The sequence below is a fragment of the Rosa rugosa genome, chromosome 3, assembly GCF_958449725.1.
Source record: "Rosa rugosa chromosome 3, drRosRugo1.1, whole genome shotgun sequence".
NCBI classification, from domain to species: domain Eukaryota; kingdom Viridiplantae; phylum Streptophyta; class Magnoliopsida; order Rosales; family Rosaceae; genus Rosa; species Rosa rugosa.
The window spans coordinates 51,123,919-51,150,916 of NC_084822.1; the positions used below are offsets into that span (position 1 = coordinate 51,123,919).

The 26,998-nt window shown below is 40.0% G+C and overlaps 5 protein-coding genes across 8 annotated transcripts; 2 read left to right on the forward strand and 3 right to left on the reverse strand.

The window, feature by feature from the left end:
- Positions 1-3,153: 3,153 nt before the first annotated feature.
- On the reverse strand, positions 3,154-8,840 carry LOC133735211 (class V chitinase CHIT5a-like). 3 transcript variants are annotated; one of them, XM_062162618.1, is made up of 9 exons: positions 8,122-8,840; positions 7,365-7,521; positions 6,813-7,199; positions 6,621-6,703; positions 6,421-6,514; positions 6,124-6,212; positions 5,951-6,034; positions 3,535-5,726; positions 3,154-3,462 (listed from the first exon to the last, which is right to left on the reverse strand). In XM_062162618.1, exons 8-9 carry the CDS (start codon positions 4,649-4,651, stop codon positions 3,434-3,436), a joined length of 1,146 nt encoding a protein of 381 aa, XP_062018602.1. In that variant the 5' UTR covers positions 4,652-5,726; positions 5,951-6,034; positions 6,124-6,212; positions 6,421-6,514; positions 6,621-6,703; positions 6,813-7,199; positions 7,365-7,521; positions 8,122-8,840; the 3' UTR covers positions 3,154-3,433. The 3 variants fall into 3 exon arrangements, with proteins under 3 accessions (XP_062018602.1, XP_062018599.1, XP_062018600.1); XM_062162615.1 differs by having other exon boundaries at positions 7,365-8,840; XM_062162616.1 differs by having other exon boundaries at positions 3,535-5,730; positions 7,365-8,840.
- LOC133737912 (two-component response regulator ARR10-like) lies at positions 6,180-8,254 on the reverse strand. Its single transcript, XM_062165377.1, has 5 exons — positions 8,122-8,254; positions 6,813-7,199; positions 6,621-6,703; positions 6,421-6,471; positions 6,180-6,212 (listed from the first exon to the last, which is right to left on the reverse strand). The coding sequence occupies exons 1-5, from the start codon at positions 8,252-8,254 to the stop codon at positions 6,180-6,182; spliced, it is 687 nt and encodes a 228-aa protein (XP_062021361.1).
- Positions 8,841-9,840: 1,000 nt separating the features above from the next.
- LOC133738647 (zinc finger protein 1-like) lies at positions 9,841-11,127 on the forward strand. Its single transcript, XM_062166225.1, has one exon. It carries the CDS (start codon positions 10,165-10,167, stop codon positions 11,011-11,013), a length of 849 nt encoding a protein of 282 aa, XP_062022209.1. The 5' UTR covers positions 9,841-10,164; the 3' UTR covers positions 11,014-11,127.
- A 6,254-nt stretch (positions 11,128-17,381) lies between these two features.
- Positions 17,382-18,843, reverse strand: LOC133739448 (uncharacterized protein At2g39795, mitochondrial). 2 transcript variants are annotated; one of them, XM_062167224.1, is made up of 3 exons: positions 18,533-18,843; positions 18,012-18,328; positions 17,382-17,823 (listed from the first exon to the last, which is right to left on the reverse strand). In XM_062167224.1, the coding sequence occupies exons 1-3, from the start codon at positions 18,749-18,751 to the stop codon at positions 17,664-17,666; spliced, it is 696 nt and encodes a 231-aa protein (XP_062023208.1). In that variant the 5' UTR covers positions 18,752-18,843; the 3' UTR covers positions 17,382-17,663. The 2 variants fall into 2 exon arrangements, with proteins under 2 accessions (XP_062023208.1, XP_062023207.1); XM_062167223.1 differs by having other exon boundaries at positions 18,012-18,340; positions 18,533-18,833.
- Positions 18,844-22,329: 3,486 nt separating this feature from the next.
- On the forward strand, positions 22,330-24,695 carry LOC133738303 (deSI-like protein At4g17486). The gene is made up of 3 exons (XM_062165818.1): positions 22,330-23,130; positions 23,632-23,919; positions 24,287-24,695. The coding sequence occupies exons 1-3, from the start codon at positions 22,992-22,994 to the stop codon at positions 24,508-24,510; spliced, it is 651 nt and encodes a 216-aa protein (XP_062021802.1). The 5' UTR covers positions 22,330-22,991; the 3' UTR covers positions 24,511-24,695.
- The last annotated feature ends 2,303 nt before the right edge of the window (positions 24,696-26,998 follow it).

Genomic DNA, 26,998 nt, shown 5'->3' on the forward strand with positions numbered 1-26,998 from the left:
CAAGTTTTCCCTACTTCCCAGTGATTTTCGCTCTGCTCGATCTACGACGTCGAGTATCGATTGTGTGATTTCGAAGAAGCTTAGCAAAAGTCCTCACCACGAGGCACAAAGAATCCCGCGACGAGGTTGGTGCTCTCCTCGTCCACAATCGCTCGAAAGAAGTCAGGTCAAGGGACACCCCCGACGACCGCACCTGAACGGTGCTGGCACGCCCACGTAAGAAAAGAGACTGTTGACCAACTCAAGAAAAACTGAAGCCAAACACCTATATCCAGGCTGTTCACTGCTGAACAACTTTGACGGGTGAAGGGGTAGACCAAGAGTGTCTTAGGCCCCGAACTAATCAAGGCAGATGCAGAGATTTAGGGTTATGTCAGAATAATTTTAGTTGTTAGTTTCCTTTGGTTTTCAGGTTTTGCATTTCCTTTAGGGTTTTAGTCTGACGGCTTGTGCAGTCAATTCAGTCTTTAGTTATTTCTTCGGATTTAGTACTCTTCAAGAGCATGCATTGTAATATGAGGGGTGTTTGTACTCTTTATGATTGCCCGAATGAGGTCGTATGATTTACCATCAATGGATTAGTCTTCCGTTGCCCTATATATATATATGGGTAAAGCTATGGTATGTTAACATTTCTCATACATCAACTATTTTTACCACTTTAAGGACTCATGTTACCACTTTGAGGACTAATATTACTATTTTGAGGACTCATATGGTAAACTAAGAAAATTTACCACTTTAAGGACTCATGTTACCACTTTGAGGACTAATATTACTATTTTGAGGACTCATGTGGTAACTAAGAAAATTTACCACTTTAAGGACTCATGTTACCACTTTGAGGACTAATATTACTATTTTGAGGACTCAAATTACCACTTTTAAGGCAATTGTATGCATGTCATACGTTAACATTTTGTAGAATTTTCCTATATATATATATATATATATATATATATATATATATATATATATATACACGGAGGCGTTCCAAAGAGGACGTCCGCACTTTCGTTAAAGTGCGGATGACGCTGTTGCAGCTCGGCTCGGGGCGCGACAGAGCGGCGGGGCTTGCCGGACGGAGGCCAGGGGTCGGACGGACCGGTCTGCGGTCGGTGGAGTCCCCGGCGACGTGGTTGCAGGGCTGCCCAGAAACCTGCAACAACGACCTCCTCCGACCTCGATGGCTGCCCAGAAAATGTCTGGGATGCTTCCGGCCTCCATCCGGCAAGCCCCGCCGCCCCGTCACCGCCTGAAAGCTGCTGCAGCAGCGCCGTCCGCACTTTAGCGAAAGTGCGGACGTCCTCTTTGGAACCCGCCTGTATATATATATATTTACTACCAATGATCGATCATATCAGTCATATTTCCAATAAGAGCTTGATTCTTATGGTGCTCTCTTAAACTGGCAATTTAAGGAGGACAAATAAACTAAGAGCTAGAAAATGATGATTTAAAGTGATGTGGAGGGAGAGAGACACATCCATGAAGTTGTGAAAGGTGGGAGGAATTGGAGAAAGGGACAGAGAGTGAGTGATCATTAGCAATGAGAACCAATCAATCCCAATATCTGCAATACCAAATCACCTTAAAGATGAATGGATTGTCCACTACATACCCAGCTAGCTTAGCTTCTTTCTCCATAGTAGAATTTTCGCCATCTCTAATCATTCTTATTTAGTGGAGTCTTTCATATAAATAATTAACCCTAGCTGCCTTCCGCATATTGAGACATTGAGTCATCTGGAAAGCTAGCTAGCTATACGATGTGCTTTATCCTTTTTTGATTTTTTTGTTTTATCTCAATATCCCCTACCCTCAACTAGCTTAAGCTAGCTTTATCATCGCGCGAATTAAAAAGTTAGTTCTTTGTCTCTCTTCATCTTCTTCGTGTTTTATTCTTCTGCATGAAATTAAGACGTACAAGTAGATAAATATGATCATATATAATTGACGTTCTACAAAATTTTCTTAAGTTTTAAAAACGAGATCAATCTCTTAACTGTCATAATCTATTTTATAGAAGGCAAACATGTACAAACGGTTGAACACATAACCAAAGGATGCGATTGCTTTCCCCCATGTCTTAAACCTCATTCGGAATTATAGGCTATTCTCAACGAAAGTGAAAATGAAAATGAAATTCATTTGTTATTATAATGACAAAAATTAACTGAAAACTCTGTTAAAGACGAGGCATTGGTGGTCAGCAATAAGCACATGCAGGGTAGGGTTTGAGAACGGATTGCTGTTACGATATATAATATTTCCTTCGAGATGATGATGACGATGATGATGATGGAGAAAGAGAGACTAATTAATTATAGTGCGAAGTCTTAGCATGAATTAAAGAATAAGCTGGCTAATGACAATTAAGTTGCTTTGCTATCGCATATTGGAAGATATATCATGCAAGTGTTTATCTGGTCCTAAACAAAACACCAGTGAGGTAGATTATATTTTATGATTATCATCAAAAGCATCATCATTTGACTAAACCAACCCAACCCAACCAGACAATTAATAATAATTAATCCAACCAAATTGAGCATGATAACAAAAGCTGCTTAATTCCCTATTCCCTATTCCCTATTCCCTATAGCCATAGGCTCTCTCAAAATATGATATAGTCTGTGGTATTATGATATGCATATTTAGAAGATTCTATGTTGGGTGCAAAATCTTGAGATTCCTTTGCTTTTTGAGTCACATGACATTTCCCTTTGGCATGACTAGCTAGCCTAAGAAGCTTAGCTAGACTTATGTAGAGGCAAAGGAAAGTATGCAACTTGGCTATTATACAAGCCTTATAAATGGTGAAGCTTAGCTGATCTTGTCTCCCAAATGTCCATAACCTACCTATAATTGTATGCTCTCACTTTAAAAACATGTTAAAGTGACTTTCCTACAATCTTCCTCTTTTCTCTCTCGGAATCCCATTGCCTCATAAATTATGTCTTCAACTACTTCACTTCAGTCCAATCTATGATAGTTTAATTCAAGTCACAAGCAGTTATATAACTGTTAGCTGTTCGAAACAATTTCTTGCCAACTTGTGTAAACTGCCATCAAATGGTGTAAATTATTTAAATAAACCATTTTTGAATCTTCATCAACTAGTTTTTGTTACTCAACTTATTTGCTAAGCAATTTTTGAAGTAACCTCAAACCGGACTTTCATCAACCTATTATATATTTTATGAGCTTAATCTCACTGAGTGAAAAGTAAGTTCTAAAAATTACAGGCCAAAATATTGCTTGATATATATCAAGGATAGGGGAAATGAGTTGCCTTGAGAATACGACAATGACTTGCTTATTCAATTAGTTACGAAACTGGATAATATAACAACCTGATAAATATAAAATACAAATAAACAATGGTGGGCTAGACTTGTCATATTCCGCTACTAAGTTCCCTTCAGATTGATCACCCGCCATATTTCCAAGCATTTGAAGCTGCCAAACAGAGCACCAATTAGTTAATTTCAAACTTGGAAAATCACAAATCAAAATCAAATAGTGCCTTACCTTTCTGTGATAGGGTCCAATCCTTGTCCTGGCCGAGAGCCCAAAAGAAGTACCCACCCAAGCCCAGTGACTTGGCAAACCGAACCTTCAAAGTGACGGATCGAACATCCTCATACCCGATCCAAGTGGTACCCGAGTAGGAATAATAAGACTTGGTTTGCTTGTCAAACACAACCGTTGCGTTACTTTGAGCATTCAACTCAACTATCTGGTAATAAAGCAAAATACCACCATCCCCTGGCCCCACGCCCACCGCCGGCGCCCCGACCCCATTCACTTTCGGGTCCCGGAGCGTCCAACTCTTCCCGTATAGAGGTAGGCCCATCACAAGCTTCTTGGCCGGTACACCGGCTTGGATCCACGACCTGATTCCGTAGTTGGTGCTGATGTTACTCTTGGAATCATACAAGGCCGAATGTTCGCCGGTGAAGTTTTCCCACGAGCCGTGATAGTCAAAGCACATTGGACTAGCCCAGTCCAAGTATTTACTTATTGCGCCGGCCGGGTATGATCTCGGCCCGCCGTAAACTTGAAATTCCGAAGCGTAATACACGGCGGAGGTTAAAAGCAGACGTGGCTTGCCGCTAGCCTTAGCTTCCTCGTCTAGAGATTTTCTCCACTGCTTGTATAACAGAGCTAGGTTTGACATGTCCACCACGTTAGCCGGAAACTCCCAATCCAAGTCAACACCTTGGAACCCGTATTTCCGGGCTACTTCAATGGAGGAGTTGATGAATACTTGACGGCTTTGTTTGGTGCTAGCCATCTCCGAGAATACTGTTGCGTTGCTACCGCCGCCTCCGATGGAGAGTAGGGTTTTCACGGGCGGGGTTAGGTTGCGGAGCGACCCGATGAACTCGGGTAACTTGGTTTGGTCGTCTGAGGTGATGCTGAGTTTGAAAGTGGCGGGATCGGGTAGGAGGAAGGCGTAGTAAATGTGGGTGAAAAGAGAGGTTTGTATAGAGGAAGCAGGGAATGAATTGAACGAGGGCCAATAGGCTGCTCTGATTCCTTTACTAGGTTTAGCATGATCTGGATGATCACCATTTGCTACAGTACTAGTGCAAAGGATTACGAGAATGAGAAACAATGACATGAATGTTGTTGGGGTACCCATGGTCGATGTCTCTGATTTCTGAGGTTCAATTCGTTAGAAATGGTCGGCTAAGGATGTGGCTTTTATAAAGCAAAGTGAATATGAAGCTCTAGAGGACTTGGTAGCATGGACTAAGTTTTGCCAGATTGCTTTTGGTTCAGGAATTTTGTGTTGGAAGTTTCCTGCTGGGTTTTTCTGACTTAAGTTAAGTTAGCATCAAACAGTTCCAGCCAAATTAAAAGCAAACCTAGCAAGATAAGAAAAGGTCTAACTATCTGGAATGGGCTTAGTTTGTATTTATTAAAGAAATTACTTCTAAGTTCTGTATAATGCAGACAATTCGTGAATTAACTTTAAACAGAGACAATTCGCTTGTCCGACTAGCTGTGTCGACTTTGCCGCAGAATGGTCCAACTTGCTTGCGTCAACTTGAACTCCATTTAAAACAAATTTCGTGCATTCCGGCCATTGGAGATCGAGTAGGGGAAAACTAAAACCAGAAACTTGGACGTATCGTCCAATTCAATTCTGTCTATTGTTTGAAGAACAAATTATAGGTGTTATGCGTGATAGACATTAGACTGTACTAATTTTATCGATCTTGTTTTGTTTGAAGCATACACTCGTGATCACATGAAGCTGCTTAATTGTTGGTCATCCTTGTCGCGAAGACCAAACACATATATGCCATTGAAGCAGTCAAGTGGCCGGTGTATTATATAGAATTAACCACAGTGTGACTGTGTGAGTTATGATCGCCGGTAAACTAAGGCAACGCACGGACTTGAATGTCAAGAATGACTTTTAATACTTTATTATCTTACGTAATAGTACATGATACTGGTTCAATGTTCTCTCAATATACTAATCTGAGAAACGTACCAATTAGTTTTTTCACTTGCTTCAGGTTTGAAATTGGCAAAGAGCCGTTTTCCATCAAGTAATAGTCAAATTAATTTCTAGAAGATGTTAATGTCAGTGAATGTCAACACCATACCAGAGATAAGTTGTTTTCGACTTCATTTGTTGTTGCGAATCTCTCCTCTCTAAACCAGCATAGTAGTCGCAAATATCCAAGAGCCATTACTCTTTTTCTCTGTCTTCAAGGAAAAACGAATGTTATTTCTTCTAGAACAGTTTATTTGAGGGGGAAAATAATGACGAGTAAGAGGCATATTATTGCAATTCATGGTAAGTTTTGAGTCTTTGACACCCATTAGGCCATTATTGGTGCCAACCAATCCTAGGCCTAAAGCTGCTGCTGCTGCCAAGAAAATTAATAAGAACAAAATGAACTACTGGGTAAGCCTAAACCTGCACCTTAAATGATTAACCATCTATGGGTTCGATCAGCGGTTTGGATTGCGAGAGTGAGCCCCTTCTTTGAACATAAAGCCTACGTCTCTGAAAATGACAAAAAAAACTTTGATTCTGGAAGATGTATATATTATATAAGGCTAGCTTGTGATGAAACAGAGGACTTATCTAGCTACCTGCAGAAGGGTTGGCGTATTTGCTATTCTAAGCCTCTGTTGATTCATCAACTCCATCACCTCATGAAACTTTCGGAGTGCAGCATCATCTGCATCCAAACAATAATATAAGACAGACTTACAAAACGTACGTTCTACTAAGCAAAAGCTTTACGAATATGACAAAACCGGGATTCTTTAATTTCCTTTTCAGTATTCACTATAACAAATAAAGCTTCAACTATAATTTCGGCTATAATGTACAAAATTCCAGAAATGTTAGCAATTCAGACCAGCAGGGAGTAGTGTTATACATACCAAGTTACCAAGCATTGGCCGATAAGAAGAAGCTAGAATGTGAAGCGCGTGCTGCCATTGCATCAGCATATGCTTTAAAATAAAGCCTATGGTTCTGCCAAAAAAAAAAACCAACAGTAAGTTCCCAGGTGGAACAGAAGATATATGAAGATCAGTTGTATGGAAGTATGGAACTAAACGAATATATATGAACATAATACCTGGATTGCAGTCGGCACATTTTCTGTTGTCAGCCCTTCCACATTCATCAGATCTACAATCTTTTTGGGTTCAGCCTCAGCCTCTGCATATATCCAAACAAATTTAAGCTTAAGGTAATTAGCATTTGAAATGATTTGTTCTTCTCAGAAATAAAGGATAAATAACTTTGAGCAAGGATGAAGAACACAGACTGTCGACATTGCCTAAATGTTTAACAGCAATCTGTAACTTTGGACTCATTTCCATAGACCAAACAAGCTGAGGCTTTTGCTTTTGCGGGGTTGATGATGATGGTTTTGAAAGATCCTTGTTATCGTCTAGATCATTGCATTGCTTCCGTCTTCTTTTGGTTGAGAGGGGGACTGGTGAGGCACAACAACAAGCGGTGGCAGCTGAAATATTTGTCATTAAATCGACATTGATCTTTGTCCTCCTCCTGATCTTGAACACATGTTGCCACATGAGCTTCAGCTGCTCCACTCTGACAGGTTTCAGCAGATAATCACAAGCTCCATTCAATTTTCCTTTCATCACAACCTTTGTAATTTGTATCTCCACTTGCAGAGTTGCAGACAACACTAACATCCAACACCATGCAAGTATATACACTTGTTCACATTAGTACATCTATATCATGCATTCTATCTACCGTGTTGTTTTCAATTACTAATTAGTAATAGGAATCAGAGTATTCTAGTGTGAAAAGAGAAGCTAAAGAATTCCAACATAAGCTGGTTACTTACATACAACAGAGAGATCCTCATCAACATGTTACACAAGTTCGAGAAACTTGAACCCGTCAATGTCTGGCATATGGACAGCAGTCATAACCAGGTCAAACTTGACCTTGCTTTCTCTTAACAACCACAATGCCGTTCCTGGATGGCTGATACTCTTTAACTGTAAAATCCATTAGTACTTAAATCCTTTCCCTCATATAATCCTAATAACAATTAGGATCACAAGACTGTCACACTGTGATAGTATATTGTGACATCGTGAATGAACTATTTGAACAAACAAAACAATAAATTCGTTATCTGTTGTGACATCATCAATTGGTACACAAATTGGAACCCTATCTTCATTGCTCATCGATCGAGTACTAAACTATAGTATCCAATTAAGTTATGGTTGAAAGTTGAAACAAACTTCTTCTCTTTTTTGGGTCTGAGTTTGAAACAAACTTCTTAGGAATACACAGAAAATTCTGTAAATTTTAGGAAAAATCACAGGATTGGCGAGTTGATAGAATTTGTTCACAAAAAAGAAAAAGATAAAAAAGCTAGTGTTGGTAGAAATTAGAAAACCCAAAAGGGAAGATATCTTAAGCAACCACATAATCAAAGTCTTTGGTAGACCAATTTAATTAACGGTCCTTGACCAAATTAAAATACCAAATAAGAACTCGTTAAAAAATTAAACTTGATAACAAGGTAAGGCCAAAGCAGAAAGCCATCAGATAGATGAATGAGATATAACTTAAAGAAACAAACAAACCATGATAATGGCAGTTAAGAAGCACAGCTTCCAAGTCGAGGAGGCCAGTGCGATCATCATCTACCACAAGCACACGCATCCCAATTGGAAACTGATCTTCGTCGATCTCTTGCTCTTGCTCTTGGCTCATCATCATCGAGCCTCAACCCACCAATCATATTCTCGATATTCATTTTTTCCTTTCTTTTTCCCAAACAGAGATATCGAACTTAATTGACAAACTTAAATAATAAAATGATCAGAGAAAGAAAATCACGGAGATGTTTAGTCTAGCTAAAACTCTTTGAAACCGGGCACTTATTCAAGGATTGGATAAGTCACAAAAACCCATATTTAGCCCCCCTTTTTGTTCTACGGTTTTTTTTTTGTTTTTTTGGATGAAAAGCTTAATCTGGTTTTGGAGGAAAATACATGAACCCTAGTTGTAGCACCAAGCTGTAGTCTAGAATCCAAAAGTAGCTGATATTTTAGAACAGGTTTTGGTGCTGCAAAATATATACATGCATGCATGCATAACTGCAGAAGTAGTGCGGTCATAGTTTTGACTCTAAATTTGAGTCGATCCGCCTGCAACTTAGAAATGAATCGATCAAGTACGTACGTGTCCCTTTCTCAACTTCTAGTTCATGTGGACGATATTGTAAAGTAGTTCAGATTTTCAGAGATAGGATCCATACGTACTACTGTACCAGTCTTTAAGCAGGTCACCAGGTGGATCGGAAATGATGGATTCGAAGTTGGAACACTAGTTTTGTGGGTCTCATTCTTGTTTTGTATTTCAAATTGGTTTTCAGCTCTGAACTCGTTTTAGACAGACAAAGAGATCTCCTGAAAGATATTTTGGCCCCATTTAGATTTGACTTGAACACAATATCTTCCTATATCATGATTCATCACTCCATCCATCCCTGCTCATTCAAATATCGACCATTTTATCATTCAGGCTACCAAACTTAAATTAGTTTTATATGTGATTATTATTGGGTGAAAGTGAAACAAGTTGCCAGCCTAAAATGACTTTATCCCCGTGCAATAATTCATAATTTCATATCAAAAAACCCAAAGGTTATACTTATCTTGGGGCTTAACTTTGGAGGTTAAAATTAATTAAATCTGTTTTAAATACTAATAATGCAGCATGAAACAGCACTATCATAGCATATTAGCATGAGCGACTCGATCATCCACATAGATCACCTTCTACCTTTTTATTTGTCGGCCATTTGTCGCCATCTCTACCTTTGACAAATCATATCTGATTTCCGTTCTTTTCGCCTTTGAAAAAAAAAAAATTAAGAATATTAGCTTTATGCTAGTGAACTAATTTGGCTTTACCTTGTCAACTTTAATTATTCAAATTATGTATTGCATTGCGTGCTAATTATCTAACTTCTGTACTGTAGTAACATGGACTCTATAGTTAAGGATGATTAGGATTTCAGATTTATGTAATCAAAACCTAGACAGTAGGCAACAGCTAGCTCAGCTTAGCTAGAAGAACAAGATAAACATGCACTTAGTCACAATCATACTTAAATATTCTTCTTATAGAATAGAACTACCATCAGCTAGGTTATGAAAATGACAATGAATTAACTAGTGCAGAAGCATCTTACAGTAAAACACGATCCTCGATCCGATTTCAAGGAACACAAGAAAACAATGATCCATAGATATTAATATGGAAGTGGAAAATGATAGTACTTTCAATCTATAAACAACGTGTTTAGTTTTTGTCAATCTAAGTCTAGTACTCTATATATCTATGACAATAAGTAAACCTACCATCCAATACATATATGATATATGTACATGCTTTTGATTAAGATATGTAATTAACATTAATTTAAGAGCCAAAGCTAATAGAAGAACAGTTCTGTAGTCCATTTCTTCTTCTGTTATCCATACCATAAATACCACAAAGCATTTACTTTCCCATCCATCAATCCAACTTTTTATCTTTTGAGTTTTGCCTTGGCTATATACCAGCTCACAGTTTCATAAATATTCCTTTGGAGATCAAAAGCTTCAAAATATCCTTCAATGGAACCAACTAGGAATGTTGTTTCTATACCAGAGGCTCCTCCGAGTCCAAACACCCCACTGCAGGATCCAAACGAAAGCAAGAAGAAACTAGTGATACTCGAAGATCAAGACGAAGAGGAAATTGAAGAGGTGAATCGTCCCAATACTGTCCTGTTATTAGATCTAGAGCTTTCTAATACTAGTAAGGATTCAACTTCAAACAGTAGTGGGTTCAACCCAGAACTCAATCTCATCGACAGTCTGCAAATGGGTGGTTCATCATCAGAAACAGATCAAAGCAGCCCTGGTGATCAAGGGGCAGCAGAGCCAAGAGTTTTCTCATGCAACTATTGTCAAAGAAAGTTCTACAGCTCACAAGCACTTGGAGGACACCAAAATGCACACAAAAGAGAGAGGACTCTAGCAAAGAGAGGACAAAGGCAGTTGATGGCGTCAACAGCAGCGGCCGCTGGTTTTGGTGGTTACCCTTACTTCCATCATCACAACCACCCTTACTTTTCGAGCATGGCTTCTCTGCCTCTTCATGGTGCCTATAACAACAAGTCTTTGGATATTCAGGTCCACTCAATGATTCACAAGCCTAGTGGTAGTGGTAGTGGTATTGGGTTTGGAAGTTCGTATGGAAATCGTGGGCACAAGTCATCAAGACCCATTTTTGATCAACAACCAGCGATTGGAAAACTGGCACCACAGAATTTTCAAACCACATCATCATCAAGAGGTAGTAGTACTAGTAGTGTGGGAAGATTTGACATGGCAAATGTTGGTTGGTTGGAAAACGGCAGTCGTTTCAGGAGTGGTCAACACGAAGAAATGAAGAACCTAGACTTGTCCCTCAAGCTCTAGTAGTTCACACCTATCTAGCTAGCTAACTAGGCTGTAGAATTCTTCTTCTTCTTGATTCATTGTATCATATAATGTTCATCTGTTTTCTGTCAGGATACTAAGATGTGGCTTTTCTATTTCTTTTTTTTTTTTTTTTACTTTTCGAAGTATGCTTGTGTAAATTTGATTCTTGAGAGCAACAAGAAGAAGAAGCTTTTTTCTATTGGTTTGCTTTCTTATTTGTCACAGTTGAATTTTATAAATTTTCAACCGATAGTACAATGGTTAAGGAGTGCATTTGTTTGTTAGAACTCAGAAGTCAGAACTAGAAGAAAATAAAGCCTACGAGCTAGAGATGCCCCAAAAACCAATCAAAGCAACAAAAATCCTAATTGTTATTTTTTTTAATCAGATATATATTTTTTTAATTTTATAAAATGTGCTTGACAATACGCTCTATTGATCATGAAAATAGACACTATATATCAATCAACTAGGTGAATACAATCATCATGAATTGATGATAAATGGTCAAAAATAAATTCATGTCATCTGTTATGATAATAACTAGGGCTATCACTTGGTTTGGTAATTACCAAACCGACCGAATACCAACTGATACTTTAAGTTTGGTAATCCGACTTTTTGATAATCGAGACTGATAAAACCGAAATAAAAAATTACCGAAAAAGTTTGTTTGGTTTTGGTAAATACCAAATTTACCGATTATCTAAATATTAGCTTTATATACTATGGTTTTCAATACACATACATGTATATTAAGAAATAAACATAAAATTTTTCATAATAGTATGAACATTACTCAATATACTACATAATTAATAGTACATGTATTTTGAGTAACCTAGTCCAAGATGGTTAAATAACCTAGTTTTATTGAAAATGGCTAAAATTTGATGTCATATATACAAAAGAAAGCTATGATCAGTAGATGAATACGAAGTTTACGGTTATAAAATTGAAAAACCTAATATTACAAATAATTAGTTGTTCTAAAGTTAGTAATACAGAAAACCGAAATACCGAATTTGGTAGATATGATTAAAACCCGAAAATTTTAGTTGGTAATTGGTAACTCAATTTTAAAACTGAAAATTTTGGTTTTGAAGTTGGTAATTGTTAATGCTTTGATCCGTTGGGGATCTAATTAACGATAAGTAAAGAGAGAGAGAGAGAGAGACACAAGAAGTATAGTGGTTCGCCTCCGCATGAGCGGGAGACTACGTCCACTTGAAAGCTATACTAGTGTGTCGAGCCTTGCGGCCTAACAAGATTACAAAGTATGTAATGGGATGTCCTAATTGTGGGAGGGGGGCATTCCTTTTATAGATGAAGGAATGCCCTTCCTATACTTATTCTTCGATGTGGGATAAGTTTTCACATAATTCTAGTATAGAAAGCTTAGAAGCATGTAGAAAGCTATTTTGTGGTGACATCTTGGCAAGGACGGGAATGTGGCTTCCCGGTGGCGGATTTGTGACTTTCGGATACCGCCGCGTAGCCTGAACATAGGGCTACACGATGTATGTCTTGGTTGGGCCTTGTCATGTCTTGTGGATGTCCCAAAATGGGTGTTACTTATGCTTGGTGACGTAGTAAATACTCCATATTGTTGGAGGTATGTACAAGTCCCCGAAGTCCCCAAGTAAGAGTAGCTTCTTGGTTGGGGAGTTATAACCACGAAGTCGTCAAGCATAAGTAACCGGGCGGCACGGGGCCCCTACAAGTCCCCGAACTCCGTAAGCAAGAAGGGACTCGTGAACCTGCACAACAAAAACAAAAAGCAGGCATACGTAGAATGCGCGTTGCATGGAGCAACAAATGTGAATTGTATGGATATGCGTTGGCATATATAAGCGTATGAGGTGCGTGATACATGTTGATGTATACACGCGAATGGCGTCGAGGACGATCGATTATGACGTACAAGCTCGAGAGCGCGTATGGTCGTGTGAGCATATGGATTGCATATGATAAATGCACGTTGTATGAGCGCTGCGAAGGTAAGCGTTTGTTTGGTTGTCGCTTGTATTAATGGAACGCGAAAAGAATTCAATTTGTCGGGAGCGACAAATGGTAGAAGAATTCCATGTTCCATTAATATGTGGTGTGTCGAGTAGACATGAATGTGAAGATTGGGAATGCCGGGAAGGCGTGAGCGGGAAGCTCAAGGATTGCCGGGAAGGCATGAGCGGGAAGCTCGAGGGGGATGAGCGGAAGCTCAATGGGTTGCCGGGAAGGCATGAGCGGGAAGCTCGTGAGCGGAAGCTCAATGGGGCGGGCCCCTGGTAGGCCCCGCTAGAGAGTCCCCGACTCCCCAGCCATGTTTGTTGAGGGGGAGCTGCACGGAGCAGAGGGTGTTGGGAAGCGATCCCAATCTTTGGTACCCAAGCGTCGGGGTTAACTGCCGGATCAATGGCTGCCGTAGGCTGCGTTAACTAGTCCCTTGCTGCCGGATCAATGGCTATTATGAGGCGTTGCCTGACCGCATGGCGGTTTTGGTCGTAGACCGTGGATGTGTACAGTATGTATTTGCATGAAAAAATGACAAACACATAGAGCAAGCATGTACAAGTAAAGTGGCCAAGAACATGTCGTAGGCATGCGTAAGGGTCATGGAGACATGTATAGACATGGCATCGGCGGTAGCTCAAATTGCAAGAGCGTAAGAGATAAGAGGAATGCACTTATCTGGTGCCGGTTTGGAGGCGAGCGGAGTGTGACCCCGGCGGAGTTCCTTTGTAGAGAGATGATGATTTCATTACTTGCGGAGGTAATTGGTGATTACATGGCCTTGAAACAAAATAGGTGATTAGTACATGAGTATGCAAAATCAACACTAGTACATATGTGCCATGGCGGTATAATGTATATGGAAATGCACTAGGTGAGATAATTATATTGACCTATGCATGTAGCCGCCTATATACATGTGTGGAAAATGTTCCTGCCCACAAGATATATGTATAGAAATATGAACTCAATTAACTGCATGTTGATGTGTCAACAAAACATGCTCCGTGAAGTAGAGACCGTAGGCCATATATATAAAAGAGTATTTATGAAGGGACATGAATTGATCATGCATAAATTTATGCTGTGGGTCATATACACACAAATATACCAAGAAAGAAAAGTGGCTGAATGGATGATTATAGGCATGTGTGTTTGTCAAATGGACAACTATCTCATCATGACCTGAACGTGTTCATAGGTGATGGCATAAGCGGCCCATGCATAAAGATATATATATATGTATGAAGTGTATATGCAGGCAGCTGTCTCCTGGAATACGCAAAAAAACCAAAGCACGTGGTGCTTGCATAGAAAGGAGGAGGCCATAAATGGAAAAGAAACTTAGCTTGTCAGTGTACAGAGCTAAGTGCTCAATGGCTGGGTGCGAAGAATATGAGTTTTTGGCGGAGCGGGTTTCATCGGCGGAGCGGAGAATTTGACCGGCGGATGATGAAGAAGATGGTCGCTGGTTGATCATGGGTGCCCGGAGAAAGGTTTGGCTAGTGGAGATGCTCGGCGGAGCAGTGGGCAGCTAGCGGACGGGGACGTGCAGCGGAACCTGCAGCGGGGCAGTGCAGCGGAGAAGTGCGGCTGGCCTGGGGCGCTGACGCTGCTGTGCTCCGCTGGGCTTGATTGGCTTTGGACCTTGGCAAATGGGTGTCCAGAGTGGTTGCAAGGCCGCTGGAGGTGACAAAGCATGCTGGAAAAGCAACCATGGAGGCTGGGTGTACGTAGCAGAACTGTGAGTGTCCAGAAGAGTACTTAGTTGGTGCTCCGGCGGAGGTAGGTTGTGCTCAGCGGAGGAGATTGGCCGAACGGAGTGCAGCGGAGGTTTTACCGCTGACGGATATGGGCGGAGGGATGTGCCGCTGATGAAGATGGACGGCAGAGCTTTTGACCGACGGAGCGGAGCTCGTCCAGCGGAGAAGTCCGGCGGAGGAGAGTTCAGCGGTGGAGCAGCTCGGCGGAGCGGGGCTAGTCCAGCTGAGAACCAGTTCGGCGGAGAACCAGTGGAGCGGGCGGAGCTGGGCTTGAGATGATGCCAGCGGAGGCTATCCGGCGGAACTGGGCAGCGGACGGGGGACGTTAAAGTTAGGTCGGCGGAGCCGAGAAGAAAGCCTGGAGTGTAGGGAAACAGGAGCTCGGCGGAGGAGGATGCCGGCGGGGTCCCCTGGTGGACTGTTGTAGCAGACTTGGAGGCCGGCGGAAGATTCGTGCCGGCTAGCGGAGCGTCCTAGCGGGGCGGTGGGAACCAGCAGAGTGGTTGCACGGCGCTGAGGTTGGGCTCGCAGAGGTGATGCTGCAGAGCTGCAGTCGCTGGCTGGTGTGGCTAGCGGAGACGTGCAGCAGGAAATTGCAGCAGAAGAAGAAGCTGGGCGGAGCGGGAGAAGGAGAACGCTGCACGTGGGTGTGGAGAACAATTTCTTGGGTGTCCAGAGAAATTTGTGCCGCCCAAAATTTTTTTTTGTTTTTTTTTTGTTTTTGGTCAGCGTTGACTTTTTTGAGTTGGGCGTTGACCAGCCCTGACTGGTGCTGACCGAAAGTGTGACCAAGCCTGATGGGCGTTGACCAACCCCGTCGGGCGTTGACCAAGCATTGACCGCCCTACAAGGTGTAAATTTCTGCACACACTGCTCTAGTTGCCGCCAAGAAACATTAATTCAAACATAAACTCAAAGAAGGAAGGAATTTCTTCAAGCTCCGCTGAGCAGACTTAGCTCACGGTAGGTGACGAAGCCATTGTGTTGGCTTCCCACAGACGGCGCCAATGTTAATGCTTTGATCCGTTGGGGATCTAATTAACGATAAGTAAAGAGAGAGAGAGAGAGAGACACAAGAAGTATAGTGGTTCGCCTCCGCATGAGCGGGAGACTACGTCCACTTGAAAGCTATACTAGTGTGTCGAGCCTTGCGGCCTAACAAGATTACAAAGTATGTAATGGGATGTCCTAATTGTGGGAGGGGGGCATTCCTTTTATAGATGAAGGAATGCCCTTCCTATACTTATTCTTCGATGTGGGATAAGTTTTCACATAATTCTAGTATAGAAAGCTTAGAAGCATGTAGAAAGCTATTTTGTGGTGATATCTTGGCAAGGGCGGGAAGGTGGCTTCCCGGTGGCGGATTTGTGACTTCCGGATACCGCCGCGTAGCCTGAACATAGGGCTACACGATGTATGTCTTGGTTGGGCCTTGTCATGTCTTGTGGATGTCCCAAAGTGGGTGTTACTTATGCTTGGTGACGTAGTAAATACTCCATATTGTTGGAGGTATGTACAGTAATACATATAACCGATTCAAACCGACTGAGTGACAGTCCTAATAATAACACACAAGAACCTGTAATGTTATTATTCATAAATTCATAGTTTGTTCCAATCTTTCATGCTTTTTTTTTTTTTTGTTGACAAAGTAACGTTCATGTATTTTAATGATTTTATTATAAACTTCAAACAAAGCTTCCACTCATTTGCCTAAAAAAAAAAATGCTTCCACTCACAAAGATGGAATATGCAAACTGTCAACTTGACACTAAAAACAAGCGCAAGATAATGAGTCATAACTCATGAGTACTTAATCGAGTTGTGAATGTAGTTGATTGACAAAGTTTTTTGTCCTCTAGTGCAAATATTTAAAAAATGCTTTTCCTATAATTTTATGTAAACTATAGTCGAAGTATATAGCTGGTATCTTTGTCCTCTTTTGAGGAGCGTGTACCGTGTCACTTTCCTCAACTGATATGAAAATCTAGGAAAGATTTAGTTACAGATTTATGAGAGTTAAGTCTAGTCTGCTATGCGTCACATTTTATCATAAAGCTTTTAAATTCTTTCTAAGTCACTAATAAACATGCCGCTACCAATAAACAACGTTTTCGCCAATTTGCCCCAAAAAGATGTCATCAGTCATCTTCACATGTGCCTGCAATTCTGTCATTTTAGTATTCGTTAATTAGTACGTAGTGTGCAGAAACCTCCAACAAATTTGTTTCTTTCTGCATTTTCTTCATACTTAATAATTTACTCGAGGGTTGTCTAAATGATCTGAGGCACCTTGAAAACAAGATAGAGCTCGGTGTCGACGGATGCCCAAATATCAGCAGGAAAGTAGAAAAAGGAAAACATGGGTGACGAGGACTAATGGAAGTAACCTAATAGAAAATAGGTCCCGAGGAAAGAAACCCGTGGCAGTGGCAATTCCACATTGTTAGATGATAAAGAGTGTTTGAATGAATACAAGTTCATAATGCGAAGCAAGACTTAACAGGTTAGCAAATGGCTGGATATCAGCATTCAGTGAACAATGTAAACAAAGACAGACATGAAGGCAGCCTACATAACTGTGCACCATCAAAAATGCCAATGTCCCATCACTTTGCTTGCAGTAAATCCATACAATCAAAAACAGTTTCGAGACACAACTAGGCAGAGTTGCTGGCCAATAATATTCAGTTTCCGGGAGATACATGCTTTACATAACTCGAGACTTTCAAGTAATGCTTTCAAATAAAGCATATACAGTCAGCTACTCAATCTTATGCAGAACCTAATTCCGTATCAATGCCATGTTTCTAAACGAAGGAGTACAATTAACTACCGATCAAGTGTAACTTGAGGTCTTAGAAATGTACCATTCTATTTCTCCACAGCCAACTTGAGATTCCCCAACCATCGGATAAGTTCTATTCTATCCTTGTTCATCATATACTGATGCAAGAACAAAGAAAGCCCATCATTTACTCCCCTTGCATCTAAATAACCACGAAGCTTCTTTTGAATCTCCTCATTCACATCCCTGTTCGAAAAAGAAAAAACAAAACAAAACAATGTCACCACCAAACAACCGACATTCTTTCTTTTGCTTCATATCATCATTGCTAGCAACATCTAAAGCATGGCTATTCAATCCAACAGTGATAAACTTTGCCGCATAAAGATCATCATCCAACATTGTAAAACAGAAATTAGATATGGAGATGATACCTGAAATCGGGTCCCAAATAAGGCTTCGCCGGCATTCTACCACGGTGAAGAACATAAACTTTCTGAACCTCCAAACGGTCCGGCCAGGCCGAGCACAGGAACTCGAGATCATTGGAGGCGTCACCCTTGGAAATATCAACAAGCACACTAATGTGAAGACGCAAATCTTCCCCAGAGCCGTCATCTCCAGTCTTGGGAACAGATTCATACCCATCAAACATAGTAACTTCAATCTTAATCTCTTCAGTATCTCCAAATTTGCGTCTCATTGTAATCCACTGCTCCCCGGGCCGATCTTCCACCGCAAAAGAATTGAACTTTGCAGGAGGCTAATACATTATTAGTCCCCATCACAAAATTAGAATCTCTAGATTACAATATCAAAGATAACTCCAATTGCTCAAGTAAATCAAAATGGTTGGTTTCTGGTGTCACTTCATTTTCTTGGAAATGAAGGAGAGCTAACTTTAGGGTTTAGGGTTTAGTTGAAATTAGAAGGAAGAGAGAGTGAGGAGACCAACCTGATGAGGAGGAGCAGACTCTGACTGGTACTCGATTTCAGTGCGCAGGATTCTAAGGATGTTGGCAGTCAAGGGCGATGTGGAGAGTGCCTCAGAAGCGTAAGGTCTGTTGTGCATTTGCAGCAGAGGAGGATTTGGGTGGCCATTAATTAGGGTTTTGGGTGAACAAGAAGAACAATTCCGAAGCGTAGTTTGAGCAATTCGGATTAAACGAGCCATTCAGAGTGTTTAGGGTTTAACGATTTGGGGGTTTAGGTATATGGTATACTAATGCTTCTCTCCTTCTTCTGTAGTGAAACAGTTCAATGGCCTATTTGAAGAGTTATTGGGCTGAGAAGGTCATAGGCTTTAAGCTTCTCAGGCCCAAGTTGAATATAGAGAACCTAATCCTCTGGCTTTGGCTAGAGAGGTTTGTCTCTATATCTCTAACTTGGTCAAAATTGCACACATGGATGCATGCCCTTCACTAATCCTCATAAACCATTTCTGTGCTTCAATCGCAGTCACAATCACAATTAATTCAACCATTGCTAATCTGACCCAAGCATTCAAAATTCTAGATAATTTGTTTGTTTTCCACAAAAGAAAACAAACATCGATTATATATATCTACGTTGGAAGTGGGAACCCCAAAGTGGGTGGTGATTCCTGAAAGCCCGACATGTAGTTGTTGTGGTAATAGTTACTCGAGGTCGAGGCCACCATGAACGTGGGCATTCAATTGATTTTAGTATCCTTTGAATTATATTCATGATTCATGAACATGTTGGAGATGATAGCTACACTACAACATGCATTGATCTATGTAAAAGAAAAAAGGAAGAAGCAAGAATTGATGAAGATTGTGGGCCGGGTTTTAATCGTACATATTATGAATCCAATAATGAAAGGTAAAAAAAAAAATTAGCCGTAACCACTTACCTAATTTTAGCCTAAAAATTACCCACTTACTCCACTAAGAGTTTTTAACTCTCATTTACCCAATCTAACATCTATTGACAGTATTACCCTCATTTTAATTAACACCTACTCCCCTCATACTCTCTCTCTCTCTACTCCCAGACTCTCTCTCTCTCCCCAGTCCCCACCGTCGTTAAAATTACGCCGGAAATCCGACTCCAGACCAGAACTTGACGCAGCAGCCAGGTCATCGGACTACAACCCAGACTGCCGGAAAACCAGTTTCTGCTCCACTCCGGCACGATTTGACAGATGCTCGACCCAGACCGCGACGAGCCAGACCTGCATCTCGTCGCCGATCTGTACATACCACCGGCCACCGGTCGCGCCAATCACCAGTGTCTTCGTCCCCAGAGCAATCGCCGGTGTCTTCGTCCCTGGTCGATCCTAGAGCAATCGCCGGTGTCTTCGTCCCCGGTCAATCCGATCTGGTGCCCAGAGCAATTTCTGGGTGTCCAGAGCACTTTTTATTTATTTATTTATTTTGGTATACTGGGAGCTCCGAGAATGGGAAGGAAAAAAAAGTGAACGTGTACAATTGAACATATAAAGTGATCAATTGTGTCTGTAGTGTATTCATTTTGGTTTTGGGAGTTTATGCAATTCACTTGAGGGCGATAATATGATTATTGGAGGGAATAATATGATTATTGGGGGCAATAATATGATTATTAAGAGGCAATAATATGGTTACTGGGTATTATTAGGGGGCAATAAATTCAGACTCCGGAATCCGGTCACCAGTCCGGTAGCCGGATGGGATTCCGGTGACCGATCGCCGGAGTCCGCGGCCGGCCATTGGTCACCAGAGTCCGGCGAGGTATCCGATGACTTCTCTCTCTAAGTGACAAAGAAGGAGAAGGCAAAATTGTCCCAAAAATAAATAAAAATGAATAAAAAAATATTTAATTGGGTATTAGGGAAATAATCTCTTAGAGTGTTTGGCTAAGTGGGTAATCTTTTAGAGTGTTTGGGTAAGTGGGGTTAATTAACCCCAAAATTGGGTAAATGATCATTTTCCCAAAAAAAAAATTAGTAAGGTTTTGATTCGAGTCTACCCAACTTCTTCGTACATTGATGGTTTAGCCAACAGAAAAAATGACAATTGGATTTAATACAAATGACAAAATAGAAAGTCCAAATAGATATAGGTTTAGCCTTTCCTTTGTCTGAACAAAATATATGTGTTTAACCTTGATTAGTCCATATGTTAATTGATTAGTCAATTTGGCCGGAGTTCTAGCTAGTAGCACTAAGTTGAAGTTGAACAATGTGGGGCAGGGAGTTCGTAGATAGATGTTCAAGTTTTCCATTTTCGTTGTACTTTTGAGTATCCAAAATTGTTATTTTGTTGTCATATAGTTATTTCCACGTTAGAGCCAAGTGTGAATTTTATTTTATTATCGTATTTATTTAACAAAAAAAAATGATCCTTGTCATAATCGACTGTCCAGTGTCCAATATTCAAAACGTCTGGATACACACTAGATTAGGGGACCTTTGAATTAAGATGTTGACGTGACATCTTTTATATCACTTGTGACTTGTATTTAGCATATGACCTTGGGAAGATATGTCATACACTCAAAAGATTTTAGTAGTATACGTAAATTGTATTTAAAAGCTTATGGTTGGAGAGAGAGAGATATTATTTAAAAAATATAACATCTTATTAGATTTTTTTTTAGTATATATTTTATGACATTTTCATTGCACAGATAAATATACTACAAGATACAGAGAAACTTAGAGTGTGTTTGGATGAGGAAAAAATGATGGAATTTAATTGAAAATGAGGATTTCATAATTCCTAAAAGTCAATTCCCTCGTTTGGCATTATCAAATTGGAAATTTTAAATTTCTCTGTGGAAAAAAACGAAGGAATTCGTTATTTAAATTCCTCACTTCAATTTCCACCAAAATAAGTGTCATTTATGAATTCTTTTGCAGTATTCAATTTTTATTTCCAAAACAAGACTTTTTTCTATTTCTTTTTATTTGTCTTAAACTTTCTTAATTTACTACACATTTCAAATCTTAAATAGATGCAACCAAACAATAGAAATTGCAATTAATGAAATTTTAGATTGATGGAGTTAAAGATTCCATCATTTATAAATTCCTACAGATTTTATAATTTTCTCATCCAAACGAAAGGTGGAGTTAGAGGTGAACATACTAAAGTAGGGCAGGTACTTGTATTTGGAACTTGGGAAAAAATTGGTTCAAACCAATTTAGACTTGTGTGTCTGAATTCTATGATTTGTATATAGTAAATTTAGAGATGATGATTTGTATATAGTAAATTTCAGTAGATGTCTAAAATAATAGTGTCTCCATTGTAGACGACAATGGCTCGTGGTCATGGAGATGTAAGCCTATCCTATGTTATCATGCCACCAACGGTGGAACCCAGGTTCTGCTCCGGCTCCCTACATGATAAAATATATGCCATCCAATAAATAATTTTGTTAAGAACTATGGTTTTTACCAATCCTTTTCAACACACATATATTTGTTTATAGCTTACTTCCCCCTACTTGGCGGCTTTAAGCAAGGTCAAAAGTATTCGATCCGGGTAATCTCAATTCCCAACTAGTTAGTGTGGAGAAAAATATTGCAGAAAAAGTAGTAGACCAGCCCCAACGCCAATAGCAACAAGACTTTTTTTTTTTTTCTCCAAAGAAAACAAGACTTAACTTACACGTCTGGAAAAAGAATGAAATGATGACCCAACGTGGACGATATCAATGGAAACTCTTTACTTTACTTAAAAGCATAATAATTACTATTTTGGTGCATCAGAGGAGAATTCTGCCGCAAAAAGAAAGAAGTGGAAGCTGCATTAGTTTCTGTTTCTTCCTCCTCTTCTTGAATGGACATGGACTAGTATAGTTTTGTATTAGCTAATAGCTGCTTGGTTTTGCTTAGTTGTGTTTTTAGCGCGTTTCGGTTTCTGTCCCGAGTTAATTCTAGCGTGGCAAAACGCAGAAATTTGATGTAAGGGTAGTTTCCGTTATTATTTAGACTTGTAAGGTTGGTTTGATACGTAAAGCCTTCTTTTTTCCATCCGGTTTTGCTTTGCTTTTGGTTTTTGGTAATAAACTTATAAAAGAGTCCGCGGCGTGAACACTTTCGGCCGCCGGAAAGGGAGGAGGAGGAGGAGTTGGGAGTTGGGAGTTGGAAAATAAGATTCGTCTTCCAAAACCGAAAGCGGGGAATTGAAAAAGAGTAATCGGAATCTCGTTATCTTTCCCGCTTTGCCCTCCGAATATCTTTCCAATTTCATATCCATCCCATCCCTCCCGTCCTCGGTTTCAGCAAAGATTCTTCTATTCTGTTCTGTTGTTTTCGGTCTGGTCTGGTTCTTCTCTTCTATGTATCAAGACGCTGACGGTTGCGGTTTTCGTGCTCCACCTTCTCCGTCTTGTGTTCATATTTCATTTCGAGAAATTCTTCTTGTTTAAAAACAGAGAGAGAGAGAGAGAGAGAGAGAGAAATGCTGTGTAGAATGGTATTGGTGCCCAAGAAGAAGAAGACTGGCAAAGTTCCGGTGTATCTCAATGTCTACGATCTCACACCAATCAATGGCTACGCCTATTGGCTTGGCCTTGGTGTCTACCATTCCGGCGTGCAAGGTAATTCGTCTTTTTTTTTTTGTCTTTGCTGTTTCCGAGTTTAGATCTGCTGGCATACATCAAATGAAAATCTGGCTTACAAGTTTATGTTCTGCACAAGAAACACTTGTAATTTGGATCTGAATGAATAGTCGAAATCTCGGCCCAGGTTAATTAGTTTTCATCATCAGAGAGATTCTGAGCAGTACAATCAAATTTTGCGTTGTTTGAGTTGGTGAATTGAATTCGTCTTCGTATTGAATCCTGTTCAACTAAAGAGAAAAAAAGTTTGAAAACGTGAAACGTAGTGGACTCGGTTGTAAATTTGAGTGATCAATTATTGTTTGCTGGTTAAGAAGTGATTTTTATTTTAATTCATAAACAAAGCTGACATCATGTATGTTCTTGGGAGGGAAATGGATTTCTGTAATAAAGTACTAGACTTGGTTATTTATTTCCTCACTCTCACATGTGAATCTAGTTTCTGTGTTTTTAGATTTTTGTGTTTATTTCTGTGTTCAGTACATGGCGTTGAATATGCTTTTGGAGCGCATGACCATGCAACAACTGGGATTTTTGAAGTTGAACCAAAGAAATGCCCTGGTTTTGTATTCCGAAAATCCATTCTGATAGGAAGAACAGATTTAGGTCCCAAAGAGGTCCGTGCATTCATGGAGAAACTCGCAGAAGACTACTCTGGAAACACATACCACCTCATCACCAAGAATTGCAACCACTTCTGTAATGATGTGTGCCTCAGATTGACAGAGAGGCCTATTCCTCGTTGGGTTAACCGTCTTGCTCGACTCGGTAACAATTTCTTCTTCTCTTAGAAGTTCCTTCATCGCATCCCCACCGTTATTGTTTATTAGCACAGTACCAGTATTTAATAGCACATCATGAATGGCCATGCCACCAAAAGAATTGCCATTGTTATCTCATCTCTCACATGATCAGAAATCCATCATAACATAGCTGAGATTCAAATCTGAAAAAGTAAAAATAGAAACGAGAATAAGTAGAATACAGATGTGGTGTTAGTTATTTGCTCATGTATATCCTTTGGGATTTCTATGAGGCAAGAAGGTCAGTTTCCGGAAAAAATAGTGTGCTTGTTGTTTACTCACTAGAAATGACTATCCTAACAATCTTCTCATGTTTTTTCAATGAACTTTAGGTTTATTCTGCAATTGTGTTCTTCCGGCTGGCCTGAACGAAACTAGGGTTCGGCAAGTAAGATCAGATGGGGGGATTTATGGAGATAAGAAGAAATTGAGAAGCCATTCAAGTAATAGTGCACCCGGTTCTGGAGGCAGAAGTTCTAGACAAAGACATTGTCTTCCGCCATCTTCATCGTTGATCCATTCTACCTCAACCCCAGCTTTGACTGTAAAGCTTTGACGCCAGTTTATTTGATTTGGAGGCCTGTTATAGAGTTTTAGAATTTCATATGAACAACAGATGGGGGTAATTGCAAAGTTTAATTCTGCTCCATCTGGTTATCTCAGCTGCTTGAAAATTGTGTCAGTGTATTAGTTTTCTGTAAAATGTTTTCTGGGGAGAATCAAGGTCCGTGATTTTCAATTTTTTTGGTTTCTTTGTTCGTCTTTAAGACATGTTAGAAAATAAGAATGTACAGGTAATGCATATATGCACAGCAGAGCAGGGATTGAAATAAAATCAATTGGTGCTGACTTGGTGACACTTCATAAGTTCATATGAATGAATGTAGCCAGGCATTGCACAAAGTAGGTAGGTGGGAGGACCCTGTCCCAGTGGCTCTCTCATTATGAGTTTGAGAAAGACGTTGTGTTCGGCATGCCTTTGTGACCTGCTGGGGTCCCATTCTTATGTGAAAAACTTATCCATGTCGGTCGGTGGTTTAGCTTCAAGTTCTTGATCCTGTGTGAGCTTGATCCATTTTTATTTTTGATCAACAAACTTCGAACTACAAGAAGAGAAAGGTTGCTATTTTTCGAAGGATTTTTCTGTGATCAGATACTTTCCAACCTTCAAGAGAGTCCTTGTGTGTGTTTTGGAGGTTGCTGTACGATTATCAGAGACAAATTAAGGTGAAGTTGCTAGTTGTTTGGAGTTTGCACCATCCGATCAGCTGTTTGGGCTGGGCTCGAACGGAGATTCTTACAGTCTCTAATCAAGAAATGAAATGCATTTCCTATTAGGGTCGGGTTAAAGTCAAGATTGTTGGCTGTTAATTAGGCTTGTCCCAAAACCGTAGCCCAAAACACTCACGTCCCAGCCACCATTGTGGGTAAGCTACCAACAAGTCTTTGTTGCAAGTAGCGGCCGCTTGTTTTGAACATGCAGACAATCTAACCTTGATAAATAAAGGTTTAAGGTTCAATGCACGCATTTAGCATTTGCAAATGAAAGGCAAATGACTAATGAGAGTCCAATTTTTCGGTTACGAAAATCTTGTTTTATCAATGGTAAAATTTTGGAGAAAGTTTCGCTTCAGCAATGCAAGTATGTTATGTGGTAAAATTGAGATTTTTTATTTATTCGGGTTTAGTTTTTACGGAGTTTGAAAGCATACAACATATTTTGGTATGTTTAGCCTCGTTTGCATGAGTACCGTTAGCTACTTGCATATACATAAGCATAGGCATCATTAACCTCACTAGATATTGCCTTGACAAAAACAAAAAACTCACTAGATATGGACATCATTAGTGTCGCTTGCATAGGGGTGGACTTGAACATTTTTAGCTCCACTTGCAATGAGCATCATTAACCTCGCTTGCATGAGGGTAGTCATGGATACGGGCATCAACATCGTTAACTTGACTTATTTAGTGTAAAATGGATGTAATGTTTTTGCTCTCACCGTGAAAGCATGCTTGTAAATCTTAATTTACGGAGAAAAGTTTACTTTTGGTGAAAGAAAGATACCTAGTACTGAAAGAAATGGACAAGAGTGATGATTAATTCCCATCCAAAGAGAGAGGACAAGAGCAGAACAGACCAAGAACATGTGAACTCTGAAACGAGTGCATGCTTGCTAGCTTGCTCTGTTTGGTCTCGGCGCGGTCTGCATGCGCCCCTCCTTATTTAGATTCATTCGAGATGTCGGCAACCTCTGCAACCTTTCTGACCATAATTTACCACTCGCTGCCTTAAGAATCTTAGACCAATTTACCACAGCTCATCCAGTGCTGGCTATCATTCGGCTAATTAAAGGTCTAGTTACTTTCTCAAAATTGCCATATTAACACTTGAGAAACAGAAAATAACACAATAAACTCTGCAGCAGTATACAATTGCCGTGATGAATTCTTCTTCTATGTTCAGACAACAAAGGTCTCATTTTTCATAAACGATTGTAATTTTTGTCAACGGATTATAAAACGAAATAGTTGTTAACAATTAGAAAGTTTTGTATTTGTTATGAATTCCAGAAAGACAGGAGTTAAAGCAAAACAGCTTGAACTTTTATAAGAGTCGGACCTACTGACCTTTTATTTCCCATTACTCATTAATTGGACCATTTCCGGCATCGTATAAAATAAAAATCCTTTTTGAGTTTTATTTTTCAAGTTTCAAAATATTGCCGTGTTTTGAGTAACCGCCCAATGTCAGATGTTCCATTGATCCAAGAGACGGTCAACAGATTAAACGGTTGATATTGGTGAAGAGTAGGTTGAATTAGAAATAAGAGATATTTCTACAAACCAAGAAATAGAAGACCCACCGCACATGCATCTTGTCTCGTCCTTTCTCTCCTTTGTCCTTTGTTTGTTTCAAAGAAAAGGAACCAACTTTGCAAAATTTGATGACAACCAACTCTACCAAAACATCCCATCAAACTCATTCAGGCCACACCAGAAGCCACAAGAATGTGAGAACTTTATATGAATACTCTTCAAAG